The sequence below is a fragment of the Marmota flaviventris genome, chromosome 15, assembly GCF_047511675.1.
Source record: "Marmota flaviventris isolate mMarFla1 chromosome 15, mMarFla1.hap1, whole genome shotgun sequence".
NCBI lineage: Eukaryota > Metazoa > Chordata > Mammalia > Rodentia > Sciuridae > Marmota > Marmota flaviventris.
Genome location: NC_092512.1, coordinates 19324629 through 19336544, shown reverse-complemented (window position 1 = coordinate 19336544; position 11916 = coordinate 19324629). Strand labels below are relative to the sequence as shown.

Sequence of the window (11916 nt, the reverse complement as noted above, 5' to 3'; positions counted from 1 at the left end):
AATATGTCCAAAATATCATTTCAACATGTAATCCATATAAAAATTGCCAGTGAGGTATTTTACATTCTTTTATACTGAGTTTTGAAATCCATGTGTATCTTACATTAACATCTGACCTCATTTTGGATTTGCCACATTTCAAGTGCTCAATGGTCATGTGTAACTGATGGCTACCATATTGGACAGTGCGGCTCTAGAACCTGTTTTTTCAAGAACAACTGGACATCCATTTGTGTGTGTGTGTGTGTGTGTGTGTGTATTTTAGTGTGAAGTTAGGGGCAACATATACAAAAAAAAAGTGATCACTGTGCAGGCGAAACAAAACACACCTACACAGGGGGCTACTGCAGCTGCAGAACATTTGTTTACAAACTGGACAAAGGGATGTGGGTTGTGGGGAGTCAAATTTGGGTTCCACTGGTCTCTTTTTTGAGGCTTCATGTGTACCAGGCCCTGTACTTGGTTCTGGAGGTACAGAAATAAATACAACACGGTCCCCATGGGCATCTACAGAAAATGGCCACAGTGCAGTGGGACAGGAAGTACTGTGACCTGGGAAATGGGAGGGTTCTGAGTCTTTGCTCCTCATTCTGTCACCAGCTGGATGGTCTCAGGTGTGTCACTTAACTTCTCTGGGCTGAGTTATATTGGCTTACAACTAAAGAATTGGATCTGATTTAGACAGGCAGTTTTCAGATGGGTTCAAAGAGGTGCCTAGGGCTGAACAGGCAGGGATACCACCCTTACCCCACAGTTCACTCAGGTGGCCCTGCTCCTGTGTTTCCAATACCAGGCTTCTAAACAGAGGTCCCTTGGCTTAAAAGGGCACGGGCGGGGGGGGGGGGGGGGGGGGGGTGCTAAAAACACACAGAAGCAGTTAAACACAAAGGCTCTGGTGTCAGGAACTGCATATGCAAACTCCATCTTTGCCCTTACCCCACCAAGCCAGTTTCTTCATCTATAAATAGCCCCCTCTTTAGGGAGGATAAGGGTCAAATGAGCTTATCCCTGTGATGCACAGGGCCTGGTACCTATTAAGTGCTCAGGAAATGCCAGCTCCCTGCCTCCTGAAGCTTCCATGGTTATCCTGCAGAAAGAAGATCTGGAGGCAGCTGAGCAGAGTTAGGAAGTTCTCATACAGAAGTCTGACTAAAACGAGGGTCAAATCTAAATGTTTACAAGAGCCACACAGGTTACCTAAGGGCAAGAAACAGGCCAGGTGTGAAGCCAATCCAGAGAGAGACCTAGAAAATATTTCATTTGCCTTTTAACGCTACACAAACAAATCAAAACAAAACAAACAAGACACATGGTGTCAGTCCAATAATGAACTACAGCAGCTCCACAGCCAAGTCCTGGGGACTGTGGTGAAATGCTCACATCCCCTCCATTCAGTGCCTGCCATCTGCTACAGTCCAGAAGTGCAGGCCCAGCACAGTCAGGCTGACAGCTCAGTGAAAATCTGGTTTTGAAAGGCTGGTGACCCATTCTTTTTTCCTTCCTTTCTTTTTAAAAAACACACACACACACACACACACACAAAAACACCATGTGGCTCAACAAAATGCATCACAGTGCCATTTGAAGGCGGGCCAGGGGCTACCCACTTGTGGCCTCTGACATACATGTTCTGGAGAGTCCTCCGCAGCCCTGAGGGTCTGGAGGGCCATCAGGCAGTTTCTACGGCAAGATTCTTACAATCTTCAAGATTTTCTCCAAAACCTCTTCCCCAGCAGAGCCGTAAGAATCAGGGTGCAGCTGAGTCTTGGAAAACCCCATTTCTCATCTTCCTGCTCCTCCCAGGCCTCTGGTCACCAGGGACAGTCCATAAGGAAAAAGCAGAAGCAGAGAGGGGTTGGGGTAGGACCCCACATATGCCAGAGAGAGGGCAAGGAGTAGCAAAAGAGGTATCATTTTCCTCTGTTTATTTCAAGAGAACAAAGAATTAACCATCAAATTCTGTACAAAAACATGGCATCAGAGCTGTGGCAACCCTTATGCCAGCCCCTTCCCATGCCTGAGCCCAGAGCCCCCCTCATTTGTGAAAAAACAGGAAAAAACCCAAAACTCAAATTCTGGGGGGGCATTATTATGAAAAATCAGGGGAAACCTTCCTGGGCCCCCCTTCTTCCCTATCCCCAACCCAGGAACTTGAGTGGAGGCGCTGTGGTCCTGGCCACGGTGAGAAGTGGGGCAGGCAGTGGGCAGTTTAGTGTTTGGCAACCAGTGGGGCTGTGGGCAGAACGTGGAAAGGCCTGAGGGGCTCGAGGACCGGAAGAGAACCCTGGCCCGGCCTTGGCCCATAGTACACTCGAAAACAGTTTATAAAAATTGGGGCCAGAGAGTAGAAGAGAAAGGAGTCATCAGAATCAAAAACTAAATAGTGGAAAGATTTTTTTTTTTTTCTTCTCTAAAAGGCAAAAAACTACAAACAGCCCAGGTCCTGAGCTCCCCAAGACTTGGGTCCTCCATTGCCCCCCACCCCAGCCCGGTAGGAGTGGGTATGGGGAGCAGGGAGAGATGGATTCTTTAAAAAGTCACCCCTGGACGGGAAGGCTCGTCTTCTGTCACCTTCCTCTGCCTCCCGACACTGCCAAGGAGAGGGCTGGTGAGGACCAGGGCTATGCCGGCAAGCTTAGCTTCTTCCCCTTTAGGACTTTGGTGATATAGAGGTAGAAGAAATCGCAGTAGAGGACAGTCTGGACCAGGCCAGCCACGATGGCGATGAGATCGAAGAAGCCCTCAAAGTGGTGGCGCCAGATCCAGTTGAAGAGATACAGGGTGCGGTAGACGCCCAGGGCAAACAGGTAGTGGCTCGTGATGGTCTCCGCCTCGCCAGTCTTGCTCACCATGAACAGTTGCGGCAAGATGGCCACCGACTCCAGGTAGATGGAGAAGGTCCAGAGGATCTCCAGAGGAGTGAAGTCGTGGTTGACCAGGAATGCCAGGATGGCTGTGGGGACAACAAGGAACTCCACCCGGAACGTATCGTGGTTCCCATCCTAAGTGGCTTTGAACTTGCTGTAAATCATCCAGACCGTGGTGAAAGAGCAGGCTGTGTAGACCACCTTCATGCACGTGTTGTAAAGTGAGATGTAGTTAATGAATAGGTCCAGGTAGCGGGCAGTGAACACCGCAGCAAACAGGACCTGGCTCTTCCCTGAAATCCCGGCACACGAGCGGGACTTCCAGATTTTAAGCAGTAGCAAGATGATGGCTAGGAAGTGGGAGAGGTCTCCCAGGAATCGGAAGAGATTCATGGCTGGGGGGGCTCTGGCAGGGCTGAGCTGGAGGGAGGCAGGCTGGTGGGGGCTGCCCCCCGGGGCTGCTGTTCTGGCTGGCGGCGGGCAGAGGGGCGGGAGAGGGACCCTCCGGTGGGCTCCACTCCGGGGAGGGGGTTCTATGAGGGGGACTCAGATAATTTTAAATGGTTTTCACCTACATGGATCTCAGAGGACACACAATTGATTGGGAAGTGCTTCCATCTGATGCAGAGCTGTCCTCATCAGAGTGTCAATCAACTCTGGCTGTTGTTTATTAAATAGCAATAGTGGGGTCACTGCCTCCAATCACTGGGATAGCCAAATAGCACTGGTACAAATTTCCATAATGTTCCCAGTGGGGCATAGGGAAGTAGCAATCTTTTGCCTCTTCTTGAGAACGACTTTAAAAGAAAACACAAATGGGGGACATGCATCTTGTGGAACTTGCACGTAGAGGTTTTGTCCATATTAATATTTTGAGTTGTAGAAATATTCACACATACCTGTGTGCCAGGATTTATTTAGTATTGATGGTCACATTGACTTTTTCTTGGTTTTTGTCACAAACAATGCTGCAAAGATTGTGCATTTGTGTGATTATATCTCTAGAATTAATTCCCACATGACAAAAAGTGCTTTGCATTTTAAATTTTTATGGATTTTTGTCAAATTTCCCTCCAAATGATTACCAAATAGACACCCAGTGATTGCTGAATAAGTGCCTATGTTCCTATCCCTCCTACCACTACACATTATAAAAGTCTAAATCTTGTTAACTGGTCCTGTAAAGATGAAAAAGAAAAATTTTGAATATCCTATTGAAAGCCATTTTTTCAGCTCATTTTACATTACTTAGTAGCTCTCAGGCTTGACTTGTTTTTGTATACAGGACATTCATGTGGAAGAGAAATTGGACTTTCAGTGTTTTCTAGGGTAGAGCCAGGGTCACAACTCAAGGTTAGGCAGGCAGAAGTTTTGACTCTAAAAGCACAAAGCCTTGCAAGCAATTCTAGTCATCTAACAATGGAGTGGCCTGCCTGAGGAGATAAGGAACTCCCTCCTCTGTAAGCTGGAAATTTCAATTTCAGGCTAGATGAACATTTTCAAAGACGTTCAAGAAGAGATTCCTGAGTTTACTGGCATATTATATGAGATCAGTGTTTCCCAAAATGTAGTACTTTGACCATGGTGTGTGTGTGTATGTGTGGAGGGGTGACTTTAGGTGGTACAAACTTTAAAACATTTTTTAGTTGGTGTAAATTCATTTTTCTATGTATTTCCCATGTTGCTGTTACTGGAAAACCACATACCTAGATATATGAAGGTAATAGTGCTGAAACTATAGGTAAACTTTGAGCAAAAATGTGCTTTATGATCTCTGAGGTCTTTTTTGAAAGTTCAGTTCAAAAATCTAATCTCAAGAACTGCTGAAGTTTCAGCTAGTAAAAAGATTTTTGAATCAAAGCCTGTTACATTTATTATAAACAATTTAAAAACAATCTAAATTATAGTACAACAGAGAATTCAGGTGCTTAGAACTTGGTGCACATGTCAAATCCCATGAAAATTTAGTTAAAAATGCGAGCCCTACATCCTAGGTGAAAACCTATCCTGAAACTAGAGTCAACTTAATAATTTAGAGATAATACTAATATTTTAGAGAGTCTGTTAATGTTTACCACAATGTGATGAAAATTGTATATTTTCAGTGAATTCAGAAAAAAAGATAAGTGAACACACATGAAAACTTGCTAGTGGCGTCCCGTTTTCCACCCTCCAAAGCCAGTCTTGACAGAAAAGAATAGCAGGATTTGTCTTCATACTCCCATAGTCCTCTGTGACTGTCATGAAACTACCATCCAATCCACTATGGTATATATTTGGAATGTAATATAAACTTCTTCACTGGAAGTCAGGGGTGAATATTTATTTAATCCATATATAAACAGTACATGATGTTCATGGTGCTATAAACAGACACACACACACACACAAAAACCAAAAACCTCAAGATATATCCAAAAATCATTCTCTCACCCCAGCCTACTCTGATTCCCTCAATATGGCATATTTAATATTTGTAAAATGGGATACAAAGGCACTGTCTATTAATTTTAGGAGAATCTTTCTGACCATTAAGACCACTCTTTCTGACTTCAACCAAGCAGAGTCAATGAGCTTTTGGACAAAGGACCAGTTGAACAAATTAATTAAGTGCCTCTGCATGGGTATTTTGTGATAAACTTATGGCATTATTTTTCCTACTTACTTCAAATCAGAAAAAAAAAATCATATCCATATTCCTATTGGATTTAAAAATTCCTGTTAAAATGGGTTACAGAGAAATCCTCATGCCAGAGAATTCACCCTCATCCAATGACAATAGGCAGCTTACCACAAAGTACAGATTAAAATATTGCTCATCAGTATGGTTTCCAGGTAGGGACAAACACTGTAAATGTAATAATTCATGAGATTGCACACAAAGCAAATTGGAAAAAAAAATTCCGCCAAATGACTCGGTTATCTGTTGACTCAGATATGATACAAATCTGAGCCTGTGCCATGCACACTAACACACATCCAAATAAGATGAAGATATACACTATTCATTCTAACTTTATGAATTCAGAATGAGAAAAAAATTGATTATTTGAAATTATGCATTATAGCCACTCTGATACGATACACTTTAATTGGGAAGAAAAAAATGGTTCACATACACAACTGTCTTAGCAAAATTTTCTAGTTCTTTGCTAATAATACATTTTAACTTACTTCAGAAAATGCATTAAGTTTATTCAAATATATTTTTCCTAAAATATAAATATTTAAATTAAATTTTTATAAATGTAGAGGATATAGTTTCTGTTGACTCTCACACAAATATCAATCAGTCCAAGACTTAAGTGATAAGGAAATAATATCTGTAATTATTATGATCATTTTAATTTGTCTATAAATATATATAGGATCTTTGCAACTTAATTAAGAGTCATTAACTCATACTTCATGTAGTACCGAGCACCTTAGATTACATATTGTTGAATTAAACTATTGGCATTAATATAGGCATTTTAATATGTTATTTACAATACACAAGTATAATTCTCTTGTATAACAACATTCCAGTGATTTTGAAAATATATAATGAAAGAGTGCAGTGTAATTTACAAATGTGTCAATGTCTTCCTACAGTATTTAAGCTAAGACTTCACTCTTCAGTATCTTAAAATAGGAAACAAACAACAAAATGTCAATGACCTAAAGCTTTGTTTACTAAAGTATGGTTTATAAAACGTTAGCTTCACAAGATGCTCCCAGAAAGTTCTGTGGGTAAATGTAAGGAAAGACACACTGGATCCACCCACCCAAAGCCCACTTGAAGAACTGTAATGAGCATTAGAGTTTCTGAAGTGGCTGGCAATCATGAAATCTGTTTAACATTTTAAAACTTAGTATTGAACAAAGATTTTTATTACTAAACCCCTATCCAACTGACCCTGGTCAAAGTACCACCCAATCAAAGCCCCTTGGAACTAATGTTGTATGATACTACATACTTTGGGGAAATGTGCTTTAAAATAAAACTTTGCAACTGAATAAACATATACATATAAGGGAGCAAAATTACTTTTTTTAAAAAAAACAGTTTCACTTTTTAAAGCTCTTTGCATAGGTATTTGTGAAAATAAGACTCTTAAAACACACAGGTCTAACACAGAACACTTGTCCACATAAACTACAGGGGAAAGAAGTACAGAAATGCTTACAGAAATTGTAGAGCTAATTTTGAAGGTTTGAGAAAAGTGACTCCAAAATCAAATAATGGATGTTATTTTTGGTGAATTAATTTTGAAGGATAGATGCAAAAGCATTAAATCAGTAATGTGCTATATACTGTCTCAAAATATTTTCATAGAAAAATATCAGGTCATTATATTATTTCCCTGGAATCCCAAGAGTTGCAGATGCTACCAGTAGATTTCACCATATTGCTGGGTCCATATGTAAAACTCAGCATCATCCAGAATTACATGAGACTGTTCGATTACTTGCTTGAAAATGCATGCATACAAGCACAAGCAGAATGAAAGGTCAATCAATTGCTGAGTACTTCCACTGAAAACAGTGAAATGGGGGAGAATTAATTAACCCTCCAACCTGGTGGATTGTTTTATATATATATAATCATACATATGCATATATGATATGGACCTATATGCATAATATGCATATATGTATCAGATGACACTCTCTTTTTAAAAATACCCACAATTTTCTTTCTATAAATAAAGCTGTCAGTTTTGGCTATAAGATAGCAGATCTTGGTGTAAGTGTAGTCCCCAAATTAATCATCTTTTGTACACACAAGTCTTCAGCAAATCTTTGCAATTTAAGCAGTCTACTTTGGCTCAGATTCTGCTAGCTTATAGCTCAGATCAGTATCTGATGCTTTATTTAATTCCTGCTCAGCCTATGCCAATGACAACACTTTGGAATCATTCTACATCACTGAAAAAGAATTCATTAAGAAAAAAGAAACAACAGCTGCTTCATACTTCAATGAAAGGTGGGTTTCCATTTGAAGTATTTTTCTTTCTCTACCAGTGAAAGTCAAGTTAACTAGAATTACAAAATAAAATCACAATAGAACTAGGGATCATTGTTGCTGGGATGGAGGGAGTAAGTGAAAGTATCCATTTCTCATGTATTCAGCCCTTGCTTACCTGGGTGAACCAGTCGCCTAGAAACTGGTATGATTAAGATCTGCACATGCTGTTCTAATGGCCATGTCCTTGGTTGTCATATTTTAGAAGCTATGCTATGTCATATCATCTTTTTAACCTCATTCTATTCTAAAAAGTTCTAGTGTGATCTTCCTCATGGTGTTTTCTTAGCGCACCCTGTGTAGTTGCTGAAACTGACAGAGGACTTGGGACAGCTGCACATGACTCCTGAGACCTGAAGCTGGCCATGGCATGCTACATCGGGTGCACTGCTCACTACAGGTGGTGCCTGATGTCACACTCCAGTGGCACTGCAGACCTCTTTTCTGAGGCAAGTCGCCCCTCTGTTTAGGCCACCAAGCCCAGTCTTGTAATCTTAGCCGAGAGAAAGGAATGAATGATGAAGACGATCGGCTTGGGGCAGGAATGAAGATCCAGTTGCTGAAATTTAAAAAGAGAGCATGAGAGATGTTAAATTAATGCTTGATGCAGAGTAGTGATTTACACATCAAACAGATCTATGAGCACCTCGGCTTTTAAGCGTTAACTGGAGCAATTATGTTTTGAAATCATTGCCTCCCAGCGAGATAAAGGAGTAACTCTTTGAACTTGTTTCTTGCATCTCATACATCTTTTTTTCTGAAATAGATTTTGTGAAATTTATCTATATCAATCCCATAAATATTGATGCTACTTATTTGATTTGCCATTTTGACTGTCCAAACCATTTATTTTTGTCTCCACAATCATGATATTTATGTTGGGTTTGGGTCAGCATGGAGCAATACTAAATTACACACCTAAAGATGAGGTTTAAGTCCAGATTCTGGAATTTTTTAGATGTATAATCTTGGCCAAGTCACTTAAAATTATTCTCAGTCCTACTAACCTGCAGGTCATAAGAGTATTAAATAAGATATAGCACGTAAAAATTCCTTGTCAACTGGGACCAAAGCCTAAGCAGCTGTGTGTCCTCATTGTCCTTGACTTACACCTGGATAAGCAAGTGTCACATCTCTGTGAAGGTGACTTATAAGGCTTGTCCTTCTCAGTGTGATTCCTGCAGAACCCAGCATACACATGGTAGAGCATGAAAGTCCTTCCCATGTGGAATTCTTCACTTGATCTGATTTAGGAAAATTGGGGTAGCTATACCAGTTCTCTTCTGTTTTCATTTTTGTCCTGATGATGACACTGTTGGAGATGAAGAACTGGAGATGACAATAATATCTACCAAAGCTAAGACTGTGCTCATTACAAGTCAGGTACTGAGCTTCTCTCTATCTTACTTAATTCCCTCTCACAAAATCCCTGAGTTAGCTACTGTTGCCATCTTTATCTTTTACATGGAAAAGCTGAGATTTAGAGAAGCTGTAAAACTTTCTGAAATTGTAGATCTTACAGTGACTAGAAACTGCAGACACAAATATAAGTCTATCTGATGCCACAGCCAGGGCTTCATCGCAACGTTCTATGTCACTAACACAGAGCGCAGCTTTCAGAAAGAATATTAAAGATCACCCATTTCACTCCCTGTATTTATGAATACGGTGACTCAGATCCAGACAAATTTGGAGTAAGTTGTTTGCAGACTCAGAGAGAGAATCTAGGAGACCTTCTACCCTCAGTCTATTACATTTGCTACAACTACTCTCTGATCTATTCCCCATACCAGAAAGGCCTGCTGCCGCCTTCTGGGATTGCTCAACCATACATTCAGGACTGTGTATGAACTTGAGCTATCAACCCAGTCTACCAGGAATAAAACAGTCCTTCCTAAATCTTCCAAGTCAGGTTGTAATTACAAGCAGGAAGGCTGGAATTTAGACATAAGTGATTTTCCTCATGGGCAAAAATAGTCTTGAATCTTTAAGCCAAGAACAAAATAGGAGACTGATTCCTGTTCTTTTCCACTTTGTTAGAGTAGTCACCTTTAGGAAAAAGCACACAGCTGAGAGTGATTGATAGAGCAGCAATAGAACTAGAAATATTCTTAATAAAATGGACTTTCACATCACATCTTTATTTCCAAACTGGTTGCTTTAGGCTATAATTAAAGATTGAAACACGCACAAACCAAACAAGAATTCAAAACAATTCTGTAGATCCATTGTAGAGGTAAGAAAAAAATGATTGTCTAGAAAGAGTTCCCAGAAGCTAGTGGAGGTCAAACATGATCCACAGAAGTGAACTTCATGGTGATTACCTGTGGCACCCACAGCAGGGAGCCTGGTCCTGTGCTTGGGTGAGCAGTGTCACATGATGTAGAACAGTGAAGTTTTGACAGAATAGGCCCTGAACTCTGTTAAATGTGACCTGTCCCTTCAACCAACTACTTCTGGGTATCCCAAAATTGTTTCCAGAAAAATTAGCAGTAAAGTCCCACAGGAGAAATAACTATAATAAATGTGGAAAGACAGAAATAGAGGAAGAATTGCGGAAAGCCAGCAGCTAAACTGAAATAACTGGATTTTACAAGGTGAGGTTTGTCTCCTGTGTTTTACATATTCTCCATCCCTGTTATCAAGGGGAGGTCAACAAATAGTTCTTGATTATCTGGGTGGCTAGGAAGGAGTTGGATAGAAACTAGTTAATATAAAATCTAGGGCCTCTTTGAAGTTCTGTACTTGACAAGCTAAATGAAATGCTATATCTTCCTGGGAAATGCCCACAACTACACTTGCCTGAATTCAGATGAAAGCACTGTTCTCACCCTCTGTGGAACTGAAGTAACATATTTTTCAACATAGCAAGCAGCAGTGGTCACAGGCAATCATGTATTTAAACACATGGACTATTTGCATTGGTATGAGAAATACAAATATTACCTTCACCAGTAAATGTGCTAATTCTGTTATTTGACATGAGCCCCAAACTTCTGTGCCCTTCTTTCCACTCGGGTAGAGTTGACCAGTTTCTTGTGCTTTTTTTCTGCCCCTGCTACTCTGCCCCTTGTCCAGCTCTACCTCTTTGCTCTTGTCCTCTCTGCTCCTCTGAGGCCTTGTGATGGCAGGGAATGCTTCATCTACCTCCCTGTGTCCGAACACCTGGCACAATGCCAGGACCTTAGGGCTGCTCCATACTTCTAAAAAATGTCACATTTTTTAAGCTTCTGAGACCTTATTTGATAAGAATTTAATGCTAACCTTATAAAGGATTCTTTCCTTTGATTCAAATATTTATGCAGTCTTCTAATGAAAAACGAAGCCGAAGAAAGAACATTGAAATAATTGAATCTAATCACTGTTTTTCAAGGATCAAATAAAACATAGGTCTGCAAGTACTTTGTTGAGTCAGATGCTCCGTGAATACAGTTAGCCCTGTGTCTAGGACTCCTCATAGGTGGGTTGCATGATAAAAGAAATGCAATCGCACTGTCAAAAGAGAAGTACACTTACAATCTCTCCTTCTTTGCCTCCAAAATCTAAATACAGCATCCTGATTCCATCGTCAGATGACATTTTGAGCTTTTCGTAAGGGGACTGTATGATTGTCTTGGGAAAGGCACCCTCCTGTGGCTCAGTGGAGACAGAAAATCCGTTCTCATAATGGATGGTCAGGCGGCACTCCTGGTTTTTGTAGGTGCAGGCTGAAGGAGAGGGGGAGGGATAGAGAAATAGAAATGGTGGAAATCAATCCGTCAATTGATTTTCCCAGGTGCTTAATACTTCTAGTTTCCTCAGTCCCAGAGAGTAGTCACAAATTTCTTACTAAAATTTAAAAAAAAAATAGTAGTTGTTCACAAAAATATCCACTTTGGATTGATTTTTTTTTCTTTTTCCCTTTTTTTTAAGGCTTTCATTAGTGTATTATAGTTATATATAATAGTAGGGTTCATTTTGACATAATCATACGTTCATGGAACTTTATTTGCTCCATTTCAGTCTCCAGTGCCTCCTATTTTCCTCCCCTCCTCCCTCCCC

The 11916-nt window shown here is 40.6% G+C and overlaps 1 protein-coding gene and 1 pseudogene across 1 annotated transcript in view; both read right to left on the bottom strand.

Moving 5' to 3' along the window:
* Positions 1–1896: 1896 nt before the first annotated feature.
* On the bottom strand, positions 1897–3260 carry LOC114103736 (ER lumen protein-retaining receptor 1 pseudogene; annotated as a pseudogene).
* The window catches only part of Sntb1 (syntrophin beta 1), a 234014-nt gene continuing 224479 nt past the window's right edge, over positions 2382–11916 (bottom strand). Inside the window, exons 6-7 of the mRNA XM_027949527.3 lie at positions 11392–11582; positions 2382–8434 (exon numbers count right to left, since the gene is read on the bottom strand). Of these exons, the coding sequence (XP_027805328.1) occupies positions 8342–8434; positions 11392–11582 (284 nt within the window). The 3' untranslated portion in view covers positions 2382–8341. The remainder of the gene's footprint in view (positions 8435–11391; positions 11583–11916) is intronic.